Source organism: Coenobita brevimanus, chromosome 19, assembly GCF_032717465.1.
Source record: "Coenobita brevimanus isolate Jiangsu-jjx chromosome 19, ASM3271746v2, whole genome shotgun sequence".
Taxonomy (NCBI): domain Eukaryota; kingdom Metazoa; phylum Arthropoda; class Malacostraca; order Decapoda; family Coenobitidae; genus Coenobita; species Coenobita brevimanus.
The window spans coordinates 28737220-28759648 of record NC_136972.1 but is presented as its reverse complement, the minus strand read 5'-3'; the positions used below and the strand labels follow the sequence as shown (position 1 = coordinate 28759648).

At 41.6% G+C, this 22429-nt stretch overlaps 1 protein-coding gene across 1 annotated transcript in view; it reads right to left on the bottom strand.

The window, feature by feature from the left end:
• The window catches only part of LOC145391733 (uncharacterized), a 34105-nt gene extending 16286 nt beyond the window's left edge, over positions 1-17819 (bottom strand). The window contains exons 1-7 of the mRNA XM_080266268.1: positions 17703-17819; positions 17050-17231; positions 15855-15978; positions 15196-15344; positions 13954-14143; positions 13193-13341; positions 10388-10552 (exon numbers count right to left, since the gene is read on the bottom strand). Of these exons, the coding sequence (XP_080122394.1) occupies positions 10388-10552; positions 13193-13341; positions 13954-14143; positions 15196-15344; positions 15855-15978; positions 17050-17231; positions 17703-17819 (1076 nt within the window). The remainder of the gene's footprint in view (positions 1-10387; positions 10553-13192; positions 13342-13953; positions 14144-15195; positions 15345-15854; positions 15979-17049; positions 17232-17702) is intronic.
• Positions 17820-22429: the final 4610 nt, after the last annotated feature.

Sequence of the window (22429 nt, the reverse complement as noted above, 5' to 3'; positions counted from 1 at the left end):
GCTGCTGTCTTTATTCCCGATTCATCTAACATCCCCACACGACCTGCTGAAGGTTCACCAAGCCTCTGTTTACCCGGTAACATTTGTTTAACAATAACTCTGGCTCCCTTAAAGATGTTTCCTTTTGATTCTAGTTTGGAAAATGCCAATGCACTACTTGGCATGTTACCAAGCCTCTGTTCACTTGGCATTGGAGTTTCAAGGTTTGCCTTCACTTTCTTACTAATTCTCTTCAGTTTTGATTTTTTTAACAGCCACACCCCATTTCCTGTCACTTCTATTCGCTGTTCTCTAGGAGTTACGTTTTGATGCTTTACAGTGGACTGTCTCTTATAAGGGCTAGGATTAGGAATTTGGGGGGTTTGCCTCCTCAAGGGGCTAGGAACTGGAGTTTCTGGGATTTGTCTCTTGCTGGAGTTAAGAAAGAGAGTTTCAGTTGCCATTATGGACTTGTCAGGGATTCGACGCTTACTGAGGAGGTGAGAAGGCTCACGTAAAATCACCTGGGAAGGCCTCTTCCTTTGCTGCAGGGGGGTGGAAGCAGTATGGGTAACTCGCTCGAGTGTATAGACCTCATCATCTTTCCAGCTCGCCTGACTATCACTTGACTGCTTCAAGCTAGTGATATTAGTTTTGGGGGTTGTCTGTGTGCACCCAAGTCTACTACTGGTACCAAAGGCTGTCTGTATACACCCAATACTACTACTGCTGCCCACAGCTGTCTGTATGCATCCAACTTTCTTACCAGTGCCAACAGTTGTTTGTGCATGCCTCCCTACTCTGCAACTGGTGCCAAAACCTGTCTGTGTATACTCCACTCTGCTGTCAGCACCAAAGGCAGCATCCATACATCCAACTTTACTCCCAGTGCCAATAGCTGTCTCTGTACACCCAAACCTGCTACTGGTACCAACAGCAAGTGGTTCTTCTCTACCACCAATGCCAAAAGACTGATAGGTGTGGGTCACAGTCTGTTGAGCATTAAGGACAGTACCATACTGATCTGGGGCCACCGTTTGTTTCTGTCCTCTAAATACGTGAGGTAAGTTATCATTCACCTTTAGTGCATAGTCATTATAATATACTGTTTTGGTATTTGCTGGAATTCTCATCTTTGTTATTTTTGGTTTATTATCCAATCCAATGTTGAAATTAACATCAGCACTATATGATGTGCGATGACTCTTCTGCACACTACCACAATCACGGCCACCAAATGCTGACATATTTTGAAACTTGGAGACATCACGAGTCATGCCAGTTGGCCTCACTGCTGACACATCTGGAAGGTTGTGGATGTTAGATGACTTCACTGCTGATGTATTCTGAAGCCTGTAGGCATTACTAATTATGTTAGCTGGCTTCTCAATCTTGAAGACATTTGTTCGCTTATCATCTTGGTTATAGTAAGTGCGGTTTGTCTCGCTGAGTTCCTGGATCATGCCAAAAGTGTGCGAATCCTGGGTGCTGGTTGCCTTCTTATCTATAACACTACCTACAGGCTTTGCATTTCCATGGCTGTAACTCCTGCTGCAGTTCATGTCACTCAGCATGTGAGTGTAAGCATCCCGGGTGGTATCACAGTACTGTTCTCCGTGTTTCTGTCTCTGGATGACGGATTGCTCTGTGTCGATGTCCAAAATCTCGCTGAGTTTATGGGTGTAAGCATCTGTTTTACTGTGCTGTTCACTGCATTTTGACTTCTGTCTGATGGACGAGTCAAAAACATATGTTCCACTGACTGTGTTTGTGTCATAATACTGCTCACCACATTCTGATCCTTTTCTCTTGCATTCTCCTATGCTGGTGTAACAAGAATGTGTGGGTTCTCTATGTTCTGGTCTCTGTCTGGTTTCCTCAATGTCTGTGTCAGAGGAATGCATGAGTGACTCTTCCTCTGTGGCTGACTCTGTGATTGAGGTGGAGCAAGGTGAGGCAATGTCCATATCCACAGAATCCAAGTCTGTGTCACTGTTCTGTCCTTCCACCTCTGGCCGCACGTATTGCCACAGGAGGCCGCAAAGTCCACACAACTGTCCAGTGCAATCATGCTTGAAATACTTGTCCCAGTTTCGTGTTTCAAAAGGCAGGGTAGTCAGGGTGGTGTACGTGGCTGGGGATGACGTCTCTAACAGGTCACTGGGGCCTTCACAAGCAGTTATTGACAACTCTGGCTTCGGTTCATAACTTACATCCTGCACGTCCAACAGCATGTCCATGTATATTTGTCTGAGACTTGTTCCCTCATTACACTTGGCATTCAAACTTGTTCCACTCTCACCCTGGGCATTCCCACTTGTTTCACTCTCACCCTGGGCATTCAGACTTGTTCCACTCTCACCCTGGGCATTCTCACTTGTTCCATTCTCACCCTGGGCATTCTCACTTGTTCCACTCTCACCCTGGGCATTCTCACATGTTCCACTCTCACCCTGGGCATTCCCACTTGTTCCACTCTCAGCCTGGGCATTCTCACTTGTTCCATTCTCACCCTGGGCATTCTCACTTGTTCCACTCTCACCCTGGGCACTCTCACTAGTTCCACTCTCATCCTGGGCATTCTCGCTTGTTCCACTCTCACACCAGGCACTGCGAGTTGTTTTGCTATCACTCTGGGCATTCATACGTGTTCTGTGATCGTCCTGGGCATCCACAATTGCTTTATCACCCTCTTCAGTGTCAACCTGCTTTTGTGAGTATAGTGGCTGGCTAGACTGAATGTAATCAATGACATCTGCATTCCGGAAGGTATTTTCACTCACCACTGCTGCATCATGTGCTGTCTTTCTTGCACACAAATCTCTCTGCACCTCTGACTTAATCTCAAATCTCAGTGAGCAGGCCTCTTCACACAGCTCAATAATGTCACCTTCAATATCTTTCATGGATGCTAAAGAATAGTCAGAGAGGCCTATGCTGCTCTGGCAACTGAGGTCGAGTGGCTCCTGGCCATGACATAGAGTAAGGTATGGGTCCTCCAGCTCGTCTGTGGCTAGGTCTATGGTTTTACTGCGAGGTGGGGTGAATGTGTCCACAGTGTTTGTCCAGATTTTAATGTCCAGCTCTACCTCTTTGTTTACACTTGACTCTATCTTGCTGTCTGCACTCAGCTCTATCTTGCTGTTTGCATGTGGCTCTTTTCTGCAGTTTGCATTTGGATCTATCTTGTTGTTCAGACTGTTTACATTCAGTTTCAACTCACTGCTGGCATATGGCTTTGCCTCATTTACAGCCAACTTTACCTCACTGTTAAAATTCAACTTATTCTTTGGCTCTACACTCCTGTTTACATTTGGCTCTACATCGCAGTTTTCAGTAATAGATACGCAGGTTCCCAGATCAGGGTCTGTTGAGGTTGTGATCATAGAGCCTTGGAGACATGGGTTAATGCATGACTCAGCCAGGGCAAGAACATCTGGATCAATCATCTCTAATGACGTGGAACTCGAGCAATTGGAATGGTGTGGAAGAGAGACTGGGACGGGAGAGAGAGAGAACTGTGAAATGGCGACAGCAGGTGAAGAAAATGACCGAGGGATAGTGAAAGTGGAGGCTGATGAAGAGATGCTGAACGTGGGGGAAGAAAGTGACTGGGGGACGGTGAAAGTGAAGGATGAAGATGATGATCCTGATTGATTAGTATGTGATGATGCCTGGCTATGAGGGGAGGCAGAGGGTGGGAGGGGAGAGGAGAGAGGAGGAGCGGGGGAATCTGGGAGAAGTGATGCTGGGCTTAGAGTGCCATAGTCACTAGGTGGGGAGCAGATGAGGGGGGATTTTATGGTTCCTGCCTCATCAATCTTATGTTCCGAAAGTCCTTGGGTATCAGAGTTGCTATGCTTTCTCCTGTTGTGCCGTTTGAGGCTGGTGAGAGAGCAGTAGAACTTCTTGCACAGGGAACAGTAGTGCTTGGTGGGGATCTTGTTGCTGTTATGGTTGCCGAGGTGAATGAGGTACCTCTCCTTAGGCACCAGGGTATCACAACGACTGCAGTAGTATCCCACCTGGGGCCTGGGCTCTAGGGAGGGTGTGGGAAGGGGGTAGAAAGAGGGTGCGGGAACAGAAGGGGTCTTGGAGGACACAGTGGAGGAAACAGACCCTCTCTCCTGAGTGCGAATCCCCTCCAGTGCCTCATCCAACTGCTTTGTGAAGGGGAGGTATGCAGGGTGTGGTGGGGTAATTGGGGTGGGTGTAATGGGGCGTGGGGTGTTGGCAGGGACCATGGCAAGGTGCTGGGTGGCAACTGCGTCCAGCCCCATGGCAGCATTCCTCAGTTCATCCTCCCACCATGATACACTCACACTTTTTGCCCCTGCCATATCTCCCCTTGTTTCCTCCTCCCAACCACCTTCTTTCCCATCTTCTTCCCCCCCTCCCAACCCTCCTCTCCTGCCCCTAGTACTGCCTCTAGGCCTGATCCTGGAACTCTGCCTGGTAGGGGTGGGGATGAAGGGAAGGGAAGTTAGTATACAAGCAACATGCAACCAAACCAGCACAAAACAACAAACCCATCCATCTTCTTACATGCCTTGCATCAACAGGCAATAAGAGGTACAGAAGCACAAGCAGTTATGATGGGAGTTTATGGGCATGCTTGTGGGAATGGAGGAATCAATCCAAAAAGGGCACTTTTGACAGCTTCAGTAGAAAACACGTATATATTATGTCAGCAGACTGATGGTGATCAGCTCAAGCAAATGCAGTGAAAATGTGTAAAACAGCTATTAAAAAACAGACTAATTTACAGAATGTAAAACACAGTACAAGCATGATATTTATACCAACATACTCAACTCACACCAAATTAATTAAAGCAAAAACATCAAAGCTTGGTTACTGGGAACGCTATAGCACATTTTACTACTTGTACTATACACAACATGGGGTGCCTGGGACTGACAACAATGAATATGCCAAAGCCAAATACTGACACTCTCATGGTCTTTAAGGTTAAGGGGTGTTAAAGTCTGCTCATGTCATTTCTACACTTGGCATATTCATGACTTCAATCCCAAAACCTAATTTGTACTGCATGTTTAAGCATTAGCCTCTTCAGTCCAATGACATTTTTCATTATACAATTGCCATTTATGAGCAATTTTATTAAACTAAGGGATAACTTCTTGAAGGAAATGGACTAATGATGGCTGTATCTAACCCATTCGGTTAAAAAGTTTATCCTCCCAGTTCAAAAATTCTCTCCTCAGCCAAACTCACCTGGAGAAAGCAGGAATAATATAAAAAGTACAGTGATGGACTGGAGGGTTTAGCGTCATTGGTATCTTTCGTTTTTTAAGACCCCCACTATCATGATGCTTTTTCTAGTTTCAATCTTGCTATCATCAGGCTATTTTGTTAGACTAAGCCAAGTCCAGTTACAGTAAATACGTAAAATAAGGTTATGTCAGACCTTTCCTGTTAAAAGAATGTCCCCAAATCTCAACACAAATGCTTTAAAACAGCAATAATAAATTATGTATGTCACTGGACGTAAGGGGTTAAAGTAATGCATGCAAAGAAAATCATGCAAACATTTATTTAAAAGCCAACCATAAAGAATGTAAATCAGCTATTTCACAGCCAGGACTTCAATCAGCTTAACAAACTGCCATATCAGTCTTATTAAACAAATAATAATGATAATCAAAAATGAATAAAGTAAAAATTAATCGTTAATTTTCAAATCTCAATTTTGAACAAGTCTTGTGTCACTGGAACAGTATATTCCACGCAGCATAAAAGGCTTCATAACACCTCCTCCATAACTATTTATTTCGCATATTACACCTTAACACTGTAATTACTTTTATATAAACATTTTGTATCAGTACTGGTAACATATAAGAGGATATGGAGTTGTAATGTGCAGAATACATCACTTATAAAGAGGTTTTAAGACCCTCTTGCACATTATTTATATCACTTTCATATCAACAAGCTGAATCAGTAACATATATGAAGATACTGAGTTGGAATAAATAGCTAAAGGAAAGGTGTTATGAAATCTCCAAAGCCACATTAACTATGGCCCTTTGCCTGAATGAAATCCCTAGGAGCATCCACAGCAGAGAAAGGATCAGCTTCCCACCACCACCATCTCAGCCATGCACGGATGTGGACTGAAGATTTTGTGATGTTTGACTTACCTGAGATAATGGAATGAGCTGCATATATATAATACGTAAATAAATAAACAAACAAATAAGTACATCATCGCTGGTTTGGATGAGCAATGTATGGCTGGAATAACAAGGTGAATAAATAAATAAAAAAATCATCATCATTAATTTGACTTACTAGAGAAAGACATGAGTAGTACTGGGTAGGGTTAAGAAAAAATAAATAAATAAATGTATAAATTAAAATAAGTAAATGAACTGAGTTACAAGGTTAAAAGAAAAGACGGCTGAAGATGTTTTGTAAAGATGTCTTGTTTACCTGGGACACTGGAATGAGAAGCATACATCTGGGCATAGTGGACTGTTTTTATGAGTTGCATTTTGTGTTGGTAGTGACTAATAACAGCGAATGCCTGTAAACAAAGGCTACAACACAAACTGGAATGGAATCAACGTCTGCAGCTGGGCCAGAATTTGGATCAGATGGAATGGAGGCCTACATCTGAGGTGGTAAGGATAATGTTAAAAAGTAAATGCTGGATAGGAGGAAGAAGACTGGCAAAGATGGGGGGATAAAACTACGGAAGGATAACAAGAACAGACACATTGGGAGAAAAAGTTAAGGAAATGAATACTTGATAACCGAGAACAGAGACATTGGGAGAAAAAGTTAAGGAAATGAATACTTGATAACCAACTGGGATAGAATGATGGAATGAGAGTCAGCAGTTCTGGCAGATAGATAACATTGCAGAACAAATGCAGGATATGAGACTGAGGATAGAAACGTGGAGAGGAAAAGCTAAGGAAAGTAGGAAATGAATACATGGTGGCAAATTAAAGATATGATGGAGTCAAAATAAGCTATACTAATGATTGCTTTGTCAGTGTCACCTTCAATGATCTAATGAGGCATCAGGTATGTTGATACTGCTGTTTAAGTTGGTGATGTGGTCCCTGGATGGAGTAGGTGTGAGCCCAGTGGATGGACGAAATGTTGTCACTTGTCTCAGTGCTCCCATAAATCTGGAATTTATGTTGGGGGAGTGTCTGTATTGTAAAAATTGGGTGTGTGAATTAAGTCTCTCAGTAAAATGATGCTTTCAATGAACTGTCCCTACTACCAAACATCTTTCCTACCCTGAATAACACTTTACTACCAGATGTCTCTCCCACCTTGAATAAAAATCACCTGATAGTTTCAGTGTTAAAATATGAACTCACATTACTGTCCTGTTGGCTGGCCCCCTGATGGAAGCTAAGTGTCAGAGATGATTTATGACAATGTCATGTGTAGTAAAAGAAAATAGGAACAGAAAATATTAACCAATACAAAACAACTGAAAGCACCGGAAGAGGGGTAATTCAGCAGAAGATAGAAGCCATCCATTCATCATCCAATCCTACATTGGCCCATGAGGAACGTAGGAGCTCAGGGCTAGGCAGTTGGTCCCGATGTTTAAGATGAGGGTGACCAGCCTCACTCATCCCTGAGTGGCATTACATGAGCAATCAACCCCAATCACCCCTTGGATATAAATCTTCACCGGCTCAATCCGATTGGAGCGCAATAATTACCAACTAAATCACCAGGCGCCAAAATTTGGTTATATGGTTACCACCCAGCATAGTAAATGGTTTCCTGGTGTACAGGAAACCATTTGGCTTGTCACTCAGTGTAAAGTCACCCACAGGCAGAAGGAAGAGGAAAGAATGAAGGAAAGAAAGAGAGAAGCAGGAGTGTAAAGTCACCCGTAGGCAGAAGGACAAGGAAAGAATGAAGGAAAGACAGAAGAGGATGGAAGGAAAGAAGGATGGAGGGGAGGAAAGGGCAGAACCTGAGAGCAGCACAACAGAAAAAGACAGAACATCAATGGATATTAATGGGGCTAAAGACATCAGTGGAAAACTGTTGGTAATACAAAAGAAACACACACGCCTCAGTGGGAGACACATAAAAGGAAGACAGTAACTCAAGAAATATATCAGCTGATACTACAGGAATAAAAAAAAAAAGGAAGAGGAACACATTAAAAGAGGAAAATCGTCTAAATATGAGAAACTAAGCTGACAACTGCTGAAGAAAATTTCAGTTCATATAAATGGAGAAGCATTTGTCTCCTGAGTGTAACAGGCAAAGCATATGAGAGGACAGGTAGTGAAGAAGTTTGGGAAATAACACAAGAATTAGCTGGAGAAGAACAAAGAGATTTTAGGAAGGGAAGAGGCTGTGTAGATCAGATATTCATCCATAGGTCTTTAGTGGAAGTTTCTAGAGAAGGGAAAGTTGTATGTGGCCTTCATGGATTTGGAGAAAGCATGTGACAGCACAGACAGACAAGGAACGTGGAAAGTATTACGAATATACCAGTATGGAGTAAATGGGAAGCTGTTGAGTGTCATGAAGAGTATGAATGAGGGTGCTAAGAATGCTGTGCATGTGGATAGTGAACTGAGTGAATTTTTCTATCTGAATGTTGGATTGAAACTGGGATGTGTCATGTCTCCATGGTTATTCAATCTGTATATGCATGGGGTTATAAAAAGAGATACAAGACGGGGCAGCAGATGTTGCAGCGTCCCTAATGAGAGAGGGCAGCGTTTGGAAAATTCCTGACCTGTTGTTTGCAGATGATACTGTATTTGTGAAGATGGAGGGGAATTGCAAGGCTTGGTGAATGAGTTTGGGAGCGTGTATGAAACAATCTAAAGGTAAATGTAAGGAAGAGTAAAGCTGTGGCCTTCCAGAGAATTTAAGTCACTGAATGTACAGTGAGGTTGGATGAGGAGAAAATGGAAAATGTGAGTGCATTTAAGTACTTGGGTAAAGTGATGAGTAAGGACAGAAGCTTGGAGGATGAAGTGATTGAAGGGGTAAAACAAGGAAGAAAGGTTGCTGGTTCTTTAACCCTTTAACCCCGGGCATATTTTCGCCCGCCTTCCCGCTCACCCGGGCATAATCGCCAAAATTTTCGTACTTTTAAAAAATTCACAAAAAAAAAAAAAAAAAAAAAAAATACTTAACCTAGAATAAAAAACTAGGTGTCAAATGATAAAAAAAATAGGTGTCAAATGAAAGTACTAACCTCCAGCTTTTTATAAGAGGTTGAAGTTGAGGGGCCAGGTTCGTCAGTCGAAAGTGGCGCGGTGGGAGTCGTGGGCTGGGAAAGCAACAGCGTGATATGTTCACTTATCTATGGTCAAAGGGTGACTGACTGTGGCAAGCATGGCTGCGTGGGTGGTGGTATATGGAAACAGTGAGGGTGGCAACATCGTGTGACAACGTGATCCCGTCACTCCAATGCCCGGGTATTTTGAAATTTGTTTGGACGACATATGTCGTCACCCGGGGTGAGGGACTTTTTACGTAATGACGACATATGTCGTCACCCGGGGTTAAGGGGTTAAAAAGCAGTGATAAGAAATAGGGAAGTGAGCACGAAAGTAAAAAAAAAAAACTCGCTGATGACAGTATTGTGATACCAACTACCAAATGGAAGTGAAGCTTGGACCTTGGAAGGACACAAGTCCAGAGTGAAAACAGTGGAAATGAGTTATCTGATAGGAGCATGTGGAGTTACATGGAGAGACAGACTGATAAATGAGGAAGTGAAGGAGCATTGTTGTGTCGATGTGGATGCAATAGTGTTGGGAGAAATACACCGAGGTGGTTTGGCCACTTGGAGAGGATGGAGAACGAGAGACTAACGAGAGAAGTGTATATGAGTGAGGTGGAGGGGGAGGGGGAGAGGAAGGGAGAGGCTGAGGATGAGATGGAGGGATGGAGTGGAGAGGTATATGAGAGAGCAGGATGTGAGCTGGGGGGAAGGAAGTGAAACAGAGGGGGACAGGGTGACATGGAGGCAATCTGTTTGTGGCCAACCCTTATGGGATTAAGGCATCTGGCAATAGATAGATGGGTACATAAATGGAGGTGAAAATAATGTTAACAGAAAAGCAATAATTCGTCATGTCATTCTGGGCTTTAGACTTACATCTGTTTCCACACAGCATGGACCCCATGCTTTCACCTGACAGAAGTGTCCGTGCCTGTTCGCTAGTAATACCTCAATACTCACCATCTTACCAATATCTTCTTTACAGCAGTCTATCCCTCTAGCAATGGCCCAGTACCTCAATAATTCTACAGCTCTTCACCCAACTCCCCTGATCCATCCTCTCAACACATCCAAACAAAATAACTAGTTACCAGTGACATCATAAAAAAATTAATCATGCATCTATACACTCTTAACTACCCCACATACTTCTTGTTGCAAAGCACATCATTGAGTGAAGGTTGTGCAGCGGCTGAGGAGCGTGTTGGGTCCTCTGGGTGTGGCCCAACATCCTTACCCGCCAACCACAATTCATACCGTTCTGGCTGGAAACGCTTGACAAATGTGTCCATAGAGATCTTCACCATGTCACCTCTGAAAGAGTTTATATTTTTAGTACAAAGCCCCTTTAGGCTATACTGGTAAAAAATCTGACATGTCAACAAGTCTTATTCCCACATTAATATGGGGTGAGGCATGACCCTAAAACTGGGAAAGAAACATAAAAGTGGGAAAATAATACACATGCCCTGTGAAATGGGCCACAACATTCAAGCCTCCAGATTCCTAGATCCAATTCACAAGCATAACCCTCAGGCCATCCTGTACTTTTCTTCATAATGTGCACTTTATTTTACCCAGTAAAGTTAATCACAGCATCTGACAATCATGTTAAAATGAGGTTCCAAACCCTTGCCGCATTGTACTCTGTACATAATTCATCCAACCAACTCGATCCCATTAATTCCCAAACCTTGTAGTATACTATATTTCCAAACCTCATATTCTTATATAGTCCATCTACCTGCTTCTTGGGCTACCAAGGATCCTCTCATCTTCAAATTCATTCACACATACCCCTTTCACTACCCTGCCAACATGCATTCACGTACCAGCATACTATTGAAAGAACACTCTCTGCACATTATTACCAAGGACTTTCTAACTCCATCATCATACTGTAAAATCACTTACATTATGATCTTTTCTGATCTCACAGCCACAACTTTGTATTACTGATGGAACTTATGGGGCTGTAAAATCAGGGACACAAGCTGGCCTACTATTCCTTTCCATCTCCTGCACTTAGGATGTGTCACTTTCTTTCCATAGTCATTTATGGGTACAGACACATATCAAACCCCTCTCAACTTAGGAATAGTAGCCAGCAGAGGAAAGTATGCTGAAGTGAAGAGACATACCAAGCCTCTCTCAGCCTGGGAATATTAGCCAGCTGAAGAAAACAACCAGAAGTGAAATAAAATCTATCTATCTATCTATTGCCAGACACCTTAATCCCGTATGGGGTGGCCACAAACAAATCGCCTCCACGTCACCCTGTCCCCCGCCATTTCACTGCCCTGCTCCCAACTCACACCCCCCTCTCTCATAGCCTATACCTCTCCACTCCACCCCTCCATCTCATCCTTGGCCTCCCCCTCCCTCTCCCCTCCTTCACCTCACTCACATGCACTCTTCTCGTCAGTCTCTCACCATCCATCCTCTTCACATGGCCAAACCACCTCAGTGTGTTCCTCCTAACGCTTCCTATCACATCCACACCACAACGCTCCTTTATATCCTCATTCATCAGCCTGTCTCTCCATGTGACTCCACAGGCTCCTCTTAAATAACTCATTTCCACTGCTCTCACTCTTGACTTGTGTCCTTCCAACAACATCCAAACTTCACTTCCATACGTTAGAGTTGGTATCACAATACTGTCATGTACTGTAGTAACTTTTTCACTTCCATGCTCACTTCCCTGTTTCTTATCGCTGCTTTCAAGGAGCCAGCAACCTTTCTTCCTTGTTGTACCCTTTCAAGCACTTCACCCTCCAAACTTCCATCCTTACTCATCACACTCCCAAAGTACTTAAATGTACTCACATTTTCCATTTCCTCACCATCCAACCTCACTGTACATTCACTGACTTCAGTTCTCTCAAAGACAAAGACCATAACTTTACTCTTCCTTACATTCACCTTTAGATTCCGTTTCTTACACACACTCCCAAACTCATCCACCAAGCCTTGCAGCTCCCCTTCGTCTTCACTTAACAACACAGTACCGGTATCACTGGCAAACAAGAGTACAGGGGGTTTCCAAACAGTACCCTCTCTCACTAGGGCCACTCCAACATCCACTGCCCCACCTTGTATCTCTTTTATTACCCCATCCATGTACAGATTGAACAACCATGGAGATATGACACATCCCTGTTTCAATCCAACCTTCAAAGAGAAAAATTCACTCAGTTCACCATCCACACACACTGCAGCCTTAGCACCACCATACATACTCTTCACAGCATTCAACAACTTCCCATCTACTCCATATATTCTTAATACTTTCCACACTCCTTGTTTATCCACCCTGTAATAATGCTTTCTCCAAATCCATGAAGGCCGTATACAATTTCTTTCCCTTCTCTAGAAACTTTTCCACTACAGATCTAAGAATGAATATCTGATCTACACAACCTCTTCCCTTCCTAAAGCCTCCCTGTTCTTCTCCAACTAATTCCTCAGTTATTTCGCTAACTCTTGTCAATAAGTATCCTACCATACACTTTTCCTATTACACTATGAAGACAAATGCCCCTATGATTACCAAACACTTCTTTTTCCCCTTTTCCTTTGTACAAGGGAATAATTATACCTGACTTCCAATCCTCCAGGACTCTACCTTCCTCCCAGGACAATCTGCACCTCTTCCACATCCATAAAATACATTAGGAAAATCTTTGTTCTTAATTGTACCACGTGGTTTAGTGGGTAAAAACGATGCTCCAATTGGACCGAGCCGGTACAGGTTTATATCCAGGGGATGGTTGGGGTTTACTGCTCATGTAATGCCACTCAGTGATGAGTGAGGCTGGTCACACTCATCTTAAACGTCAGGACCAAGTTGCCTAGCCCCGGGCTCCTACGCTCCTCATAGGGCAAAGTAGGATTAGATGATGAATGAATGACTGAATGAATTGTACAACTCTAACAGAATGGTGGACTCACCTGCACTGACACTGTGTGGCCCTCTTGCCATACTCCACCCAGCGCTCCATGGCAAAGTTGGTTGACTCGGCGCAGTTGAACCCATGGTTGAACCCAGCATGGTAACCGTATGGAAAGGTGATCATTATGTGGCCAGCCTCCTGTGTAATCTGTAATGGAGGAACCTTGTGTTAATCCATTCACTACCATGGTTTATCATTTTAGTTTACTTTTGCTACTTCTAGATTATTTCACTCTGCTCAAAAGGGATTTGCAAAGAAAAAATTTTGGAAGTTATTTACTTAAGTTTACAGACAAAATGTTACACATCTGGTAAACCAGACTAGCTTCAAACAGTTGCTAATGGATGCTTTTTGGCAGGATTATTGGGCAAAGCACTCAACCACCTCAACTATCAATCTATCTATTGCCAGATGCCTTCATCCCATAAGGGGTTTCCACAAACATATCACCTCAACTAACATCAGATTATTAAACCATCACAGTACTGGACATAAATCGATTTATCTAGCCATATATCGACTGCCAGACGCCTTAATCCCAGAGATGGCCACAAACAAAATCACCTCCATGTCACCTCTCCTCCACAATCTGGCTGCCCTTCCTCCGACATACACCACCCTCTTTCTTTATCCAATCCTTCCACTTCATCCTTGGTATCCCCTCCCTTTTACCCCTCCATCACACACACACTCACCTAGTCTACCTCTCATATATCTTCATTCCCACCCCCCACAACCATATCACTAACTTGCACTAACCTTATCAAATGGGATGGAGTACTGCTTGAGGATCTGTGGTGATATGAGGGACATCTTGTGGCGGAGGTAGGCCGGACACGCCTTGAAGGAGTTGGGGAAGAATCCGTTGGCCAGCCGCTCCAGCCGTCTGCCATGCTCAGGAGGAATGGCATACCAGGTCTTGGGGGCGCCAAAGTGAAGGTAGTTGATGCTGTGGGGAGGAGAAGCATTAACTTTTATCTTCATGGATATAATGATGATAAGTAATGTGCTGGAAAGAGGATGCCTTCAAGTGGCAGCACTAATACAACTAAGGAGTGGAGCCGCGTGACTACAAACGTCCCTCGAGTCCACGAGAGGATGATTGTGGGCTGCAAGATAATAGTAGCTTTATTTTGCAGTCCACCAGGTTCACATTCAACTGAGCATGGGGCTACAACAGCAGCAGTAAGTAAAAACAGTATAGCATTTGCTGGGTCCCTCCACATGACAGCAGCTGATACTGAAGGGGACACTAAGGTTAATTTGTGAATGTGATTGTTTTAGCAAGAATGATAATGATGAGTTAATGTTGCTGGAGAAGACATATTTGCTCCCTGCATCATTTCCCTTTCACTCTATCACTACACATACTGTTTCCATGTCTCTTCCAATATTACATTCAGTCTTGCCCATTCATGACAAACTCGATCTCACTTTCATGGGCATCCCACTGTACACGACAACTAATCTGACTTTAAACTGGCCTAAAATTACGAAATCTCTATACTGAAAGTTCCGTTTTAACAATATATAGCTACAAGAACATGGTGCTAATCACAAAGAAGTGCTAAGGAAAACATGTAGTCATCAGTCTTTCTGCCACGGAGCTACATGAAATTAAAAAGGATGAAGTCTAGGCTGTTAAACTGAAAGTACTGTAATAAGGTTTTCATCTGAGGAAACTGGCTCACTTCCACATTTCAAATATTAAGTTGTGGTTGCATAAAAACCGACGAGCTTTAATTATGAGGCTGGCTAGTTTCCTTAGTTCAATCTGACAACAATCTGCCATCACCTGAGTTGAAAAGGATTATGGATTCTTCACAAGTTAGAACAAAATGTGCTGTGAAGAAGTGAGATGCAAAGGATGTAGAGTTATTGTACTGTCACTGTCAGAGACATACAATATACAAGATGATGAAAATCTTCTTCAAGTTTAGAAGAAAGAACTATAGGACAAAACTTTGGTCAGGTTATGGTGAAAGAAGTATAGTGACTGACCTGTACAAGTCCATATCCTCGGTGTGCCATGCAAAGGTTGTCTTCCACATGCCAAAGTAGAGGTAGGCTGTGTTGACGCCGTCGATGCTGATACCATAGTCTTCATTGACATAGTCCAAGATTGATCCCAGGCTGTTGATGTTCCACTCCTGAGGGGGGGGGGGGGGGGAGAGTGTTACTGACACATTCTTTACCTGTTCAGTCAGAGATCTTGATTTAGCTTCTGCTATAATTCATACACCTTAACTTGGCCCACATTTTCATCTCTTTACAGTCTATTTCACACATCTTGGTAGCAGAAAAGACTATACAATGGCTCTACATCTCTTCCATAGCACTCCTTCAAGACTAGCACTGTATTCATGTACCGGTATTAAATTATTGTTAAAACTCAGCAATCAAAATAAAGTGATGGCAATTTTCGGCAAAGTTAAAGTGAAAACAATGGTACCAAACAATGGTACTTTGCTAAGGAAAGCTAAGAAAAGAGGTGTTACTTAAGTTCTGTACACTATACTTTACCCTTCAATGCAAGCACATTATCATTATATTTATGCTACCTTCATGTACTTTTAACCGTTTAAGAGAGACTTTTAGACTGGAGATCAGATATAGCTTTCTTTACCTCCTTCGCTTTATCACATTATTGTCTTGCTCACCTTAACATCAGGGTCAGTGATGCTGCCAGACACATCAGCACCATAGATGGGAGACACATAGGTGATGTTTTTCCAGTATTTGCGTTCCAAGTCCTCAAACGAGGAGTGCTTTGGGGTTCGATACCTGCAAAATACATGGTATAATCACTGTATCCATATGAGTTGGTTAATATCTTCATTCTGCTTGGTCTGCATGCACTACCTCTAAGCACACTTAGGCCTGTATTCTCATCAGTTAAGGAAGCTCCTTAACACCTCTTCCTAAGCAATTTATTTTGTTTATTACACCTTGCCATCCACTTCTGCATTACCTGAGTCATTCTAATATCACCATACTCTGCATAAATAATGACAAAACTAGATTAGTCAGCTGTATTCAAAAAGTAATCAGTAAGGAAAGGTGTCAGGGAGCTTCCTTAACCATCAAGAATACGGGCCTAAGACTGTTTTTTATTTGCCTCTTCTTCTCTTACCCTTCCACTCAACCCTCAAAATCTTAGTTCTACTCTCTTTTTCAGCAAGGTAACAAGTCCTCATTATACATGCTTCTCCCCTTTTTACATTATTTATTATCAATAGTACTGTACACAGTAAGCTACATTAAAAATTCCTTTTAAAACTCCAGTACTATATTAAGCTGATCTGGCTGTTCCCTTCAATTTTCATTATCACTTGTGTATGGATAAAAAAAAAAAAAAAAAAAAAAAAAAAGTAAACATCCTGGATTTACCATGAACATAGCATTCAAATTACTGTTAATCAAATCATGATGTACAGCTCCATGAAATAACAATCATACATTTACACAAAAATTCACTTAAGCTTTGCATCTGTAAGAACAATAATTTTATCCAGCAAGTTTTACTCAAATGACAAGTAATTCAAACTCTACAAATTCATTCAATGAGTTAAAAATACATCTGCCAGGGCTAGTGACAAACTAAGGAGGGCTCGTACTAAGTACTGTGCATACATTTCACTCTACATAATACATACTTTGCCCCTTCTAGTTCCAGGTCCTTACAGCCCTTCATCCAATTGCTCTGACTCTCCCTCCACATATCTAAAGAACCTCTGCCTACTCTCTCAATATACATATCCCACTTCACAAACACCAACACATTCACTTAACCACATGAGTGAGCTTAATAAACTCAACATCTGTCTCTCTCTCCAATAACTCAATGCCACCCACCTGTCACTATTAGCCAGCTTGCTGAATTCCACCACAGTCATGGGTTTCTTCTGTATGTTGATCTGCTGGTAAAGACCCTGTTTACCAGTTACCACCTGACATATGGGTGCTGGTATGGTCATCTGAAGCCCGTCCAGGTCATACCCTTCCTTCCTCGGACACCACTCTGGTGGTGGGATGATCTGCGGAAATAGTCGTGTTAGTGGGTCTAGGGTCGAAAGTCAATTTGGATTTTTTTTCTCTTAATTATCATCATAGATACATCACAGAGGAGTAAGACAGTTTCGTAAATGCTCTCTGTATTGCAAAGGTAATATTTGATTAAGCATGGGGTTGATGAACAAGGGAAAAAGCCATTAGGTGCCTAACTGTGGTGCTCACTTCAATACCTTATGTCTTTTGGTCTTTGACAGGTTATTTAGCCTGGGATACAAAGGCCATATATCATGCAGGTTACCACACTTACCTCTCCTATGTGCAACTCTTGGCAGCTACTCATTTCTATTACTCATCCAACAAATGGTAGATGGACACCTGATTAGACTAAATTACCGGTACCTCCTTAGGTGTTAAGATATATGGTATCACATTTCATGCATCCATATATTTTCACACTCCTCCAGCTTAAGGGTTTAAGACAGGTGGGTCATTACCTTTGCTAGGCCAGCCTTGTGAGCACCCTGGGACTCGATGTATTTAATATACGCCGTGAAGTCCTTGAACTCATCCCAGGTGGGCCTAAACACCATGATCTTAGGCTGGTCTCCCATAGTCGACTTCATCTGAAACAACAAAAGCAACAGATTAGAAAATGTTAATTCATTAAATACAGACATGTGGCCAAACAAATTAACAACAGAGAACATGGACATATAAATGCAAGTACTTTTCATTCATTCATTGCCAGACGCCATGTATCCCAAACGGGGTGGTCAAGGGCTTAGAGTTAATTGTTTTACAGGGAGGGGCACTAATCCTCCACCAACCCCACTTGACACGTAGGGATGGCAAGTACTTCATTTGGATAAATAAGATACAGAATTGGATCGAATATTAACATTCAAAAATAGAGAAAAAAAAAAGTAAGCTAAATATGTTAACTATTTAACACAAAATATAACAATAAAATGGTATGTGCAATGCAGGAACAAAAATAAGAAACCATATACTTTATATGTCACCTGCAACTGCAAAAAATATAATTGAACCTATACAAACAAAAATAAAAGACCGGAATAACTACACAGATGCCTCCTCCCTAATGAAATATCGATCTATCTATTGCCAGATGCCTAAATCCTGTAAGGGGTGGCCACAAACAAATCGCTTCCACGTCACCCTGTCCAACGCCATTTCACTGCCCTGCTCCTAGCTCACACCCCCCTCTGTTAAATACCTCTCCAGTCAAACTACACAGATATCAAGAAAAATGAAATAAGACCTACAAACCTTATCTTTAGCATCAAATATGTGATAATTTAATGGAAAATGATTACAAATTCACCTTAAAAAAAAAAAAAAAAAAAAATACCGGTACCTCTTGTAACGAAGGGGTTTAACTCTCGTGAACGATGATGCAAATTGTGTCATATGAGTGTTGGGCTGAAGAGTAACCAATGATGCAACTTCCCATCATTTGAGACAAAAATATTCACCAAAAATTAAGTTCTAGTAGCAAGTGCATCAAACCTGGGTGGGTTACAGGGGAGGGTGTACATCATTTACATACATGTGCTGTAAATAATTTACATGAATGTTAGTGAAAGGTTCAATAATACTATAAGAAAAGATGAAGCATACATTTTGGGCAAATTTTTAAAGTTTTTGATGATTTACCAGAAAACTATTGGTCACATCGAAATTCCAAAAACAGCATGAGATAGCTCGTGAAATTTGGCATCTAAACATACGCTTTGCTCTTGCTCAGTGCAGGCAAAATTTTGCTCTATGATGTTCGGAAGCTATTTTAAGCTATTTTTACTCTTGAACAAGTTTATTATCACTGCATTTCTGTAATTTTATTCATCAGTTTTGTGTGTTTTATTTGTTCATCTCATGGTATAAACACCAGTGAAGATGAAGGTACCAGTATACAAATTATGCCAATATAACCAATTTTTGGTGGAAAATTTGGCCATGGAAATGTTTTTCTTTGTATGTGTGTAGAAGCAGCCATAGCTGGGCTCTTTGCTCTGTTATATCCCAGAAACTTATTGAAAACTTATGGTTCTTGAGAGGATTAAGAAGGCTATATCTAACCCCTCCAACTTAATTTAGTTTTTCTGCACAGTTTTACCTGTTTTATTATGCAAACCGGTAATTTCATGGTGTTTTTATAGGGATTTTCAAGTCAGATGACTTTTTTTTTTTTTTTAACCTAGCCATGTATTACTGATACAAGTATGGTATGTACTTCATCCTTGTTCTGATTTTACTCTTGTTATATGGTGGCAATGACCACTGTTACACTGCCATAATATAATCAAATGAGAAGACCATTCTTAGCTGAATGTCATAATAATCTGTTCTGTACTGTGATAAAGCATTTTATTTGATAATAACCTATTGCTTTAACAACTGTGCTGACAGAGGATCAATCACTTTTGAGTTCATATACATTCCTATTTACTTTTGACATAATTTATGCTTCTATCTACAATTTTCAGCAAATGTTAACTCCCAGGCATCATGTATGGTGTTCTTCAGTATGATAGCTAACATTTATCTTGGTTAAATCTTGTACTGCATGGCTTGTAATTGATAAATATTTATCTGTATAGCCTAGTGTTTATACACAGTACTCAATTTATATATCAAAATTTAAAAACATACAGTATACAGTGCCTGATGTAAGAGGTTTCCCAGAGCCAAATCAGGTGCTATGGGAGATATTACTTGTTGATTAAAGCTTGAACTTAATGAATGAAGATTCTTACTACAGTGAATAAAATTGTCAAGAGCTTGCATGTGCTCTCTCTCCTCTCAGGTTGAAAGGATTAAAGCTATATTGACTTCTGGTTCCCCAACTGAAACTATTCCTAAATAATGGATAATGCACACAAGCTGAAACTTAGGTATTCTGGCCACTGACCTTTTCACTGGTTGAGGCACTCTTGGCAACATCCTTTTGTTCTTACAACTCAAGTGGTTATTGTTCCCAGCATCTACAAACAATTTTATTCATACTTCACTGGCCACTAAAGTACAAGGACATCTTTTGCACTGACAATTTTATTCAACCTCTCTGAGAGACTGTCCTACCTTACGGATCTGATATAGCCTTCATTATCCCCCTCAATAATGTGGCACTCTCCTATGCTGATGTGAACTGAACTGTGATAAAGGAAGAATAATTTAGAAAAACACATTCCTGAATTTATTTCACTTCTCGGTGGGTATATAATGATGAAAATAAGATTCACTTTATACCCTTCTGTAATTAAAGCAGCTACCAAGTTAGGGTTGTTCCTCTCAGAACCAAACAAATCTACCTACTGGAATGTACAGACAGTGAATAATGCAGAATATCATACCCAATTCACACCTATATGTCTCTTTGATGGAAAAATGAAGGATAACTATATTTGGCTTCGTAAAATGAATTAAACTGCACTGTTATGGAAAAAATCAACAGTAAACCATACAACCAAAAAATACTAAATCCAGTAGCCTATGTCCATAATTCCTCTGGATAAATATATATACTGCTAAGTAATTTATTTAATAGCCAATAATTGTGGGTGATGAAAAACACAAACTGAGAAAATTGCACATTCCAACCACAAACTCTGTAAAGAGGTGTGGAAAACAGAATTAAAAAAAAATCACAATATCCATAATTAATCACTGCTAAGTTTCCTGGATGGCTAACTGAGAATATACAGTACACTGGTATTGTACAATCAGGTATCTTCTGTACCGTACAGTAGCTAATTAACCCGCGCCGTCCCGAGGACGTACTTCCACGTCCTCGCGTTTTGTCACAGCTAATCCCGAGGACGTACTTCAACGTCCTGCAATTGCAAGGTTCATAATTTCCACAATTTTCAATTTTCGCGAGTCATTTTTGGTACGTATACACGGGACACCTTCCTCAACAAGATGCCAGGCAGAGACAATGCCTTACCCAGCATGACCTCCTCCCCCCCCTGCATGCCCTTTTCTCAGCAATTCACCTGTTATCAGTGACCTGGCCAGTATAGCCATGTCATGCCACGGTACGAAATTCAGGGCCAGAGTGATTCCCCAATCAATGACAATGTGGAGGACAAACTTTACATAGCATTAGAGGAAGAAACAGTTAGAAATGATGATCAGGTAATGTGGCAAAAAAAGGTCAGGTATTAGTGAGTGAAACAATGCTTATAATGCTTATATTGCTGCTTGAAAACCAATATATTCTTGTACTACATATACGTTCGTAACAGTAAATAAATAAATACCGTTTATGAGTGGTGTGAAATAGTTATCCTCCCATAGAACTCGTTTTCTTTGGTGCCAGCCTGATAGAAAACCCAGTAAGGTAAGGAGGCTCTCCTACCTGTAATGAGTATTTTAAACCTCAGGTGAGCGATTTCTCTATGAATTTTCGATGTTTCTCACCAAAAGCGAAAGTTTTAGCAAAAAAAAAAAGGGTCGAAAAATGGTCGGGATTGGGGGGTACCAGTGCTCAAAAAGTGGTCGGGATGGGGCGGGTTAAAAGCTGGGGCAATACCAGTAAAAAAAAAAAAAAAAAAAAAAAAAAAATAGTAGTAACTAAATCATCCCCGACTCCTAAATAAATGAATTAAATCTATCCATTGACATAACTACAGCCAGATGCCATAATCCTGTAAGGGGTGGCCATTTTTCTTTGAGTTAGTGGTTTTATGGGGAGGGGCACTAACCCTCTGCCAACCCACTGGTTGACACAGACACATAAGGGTTGGTTATATGGTTACTACCTAGCATTGTAAATGGTTTCCTGATATCAGGAATCCAATAGGCTCGTCACTCAATCTGAAACCACCTAAAAAGGAAACCACCTGAAAGAAGAGTACCAGTAATAAAAAGGGTCAGAAAAAATGGGAAAAATAAGAGGAAGGCAGACAGAAAAAGAATGATAATAGTGAGGGAAGAAGCAGGCAGCACTACATCAAGGAAGCGGATGATGGTCGCCACCACCTACTACCAATAAAATATATCTATCTATCTATCTATAGCCCGACGCCCCAATCCCGCAAAGGGTGGCCGCAGACAAAACGCCTCCAAGTTACTCTGTCACCCACCATTTGACTCCCCTCCCCCCAACTCACCCCCCCCTCCCTCATATACCTCTCAACTCCATCCCTCCACCTCATCCTCGGTCTACCCCTCCCTCTCCCTCCCTCCACCTCACCTA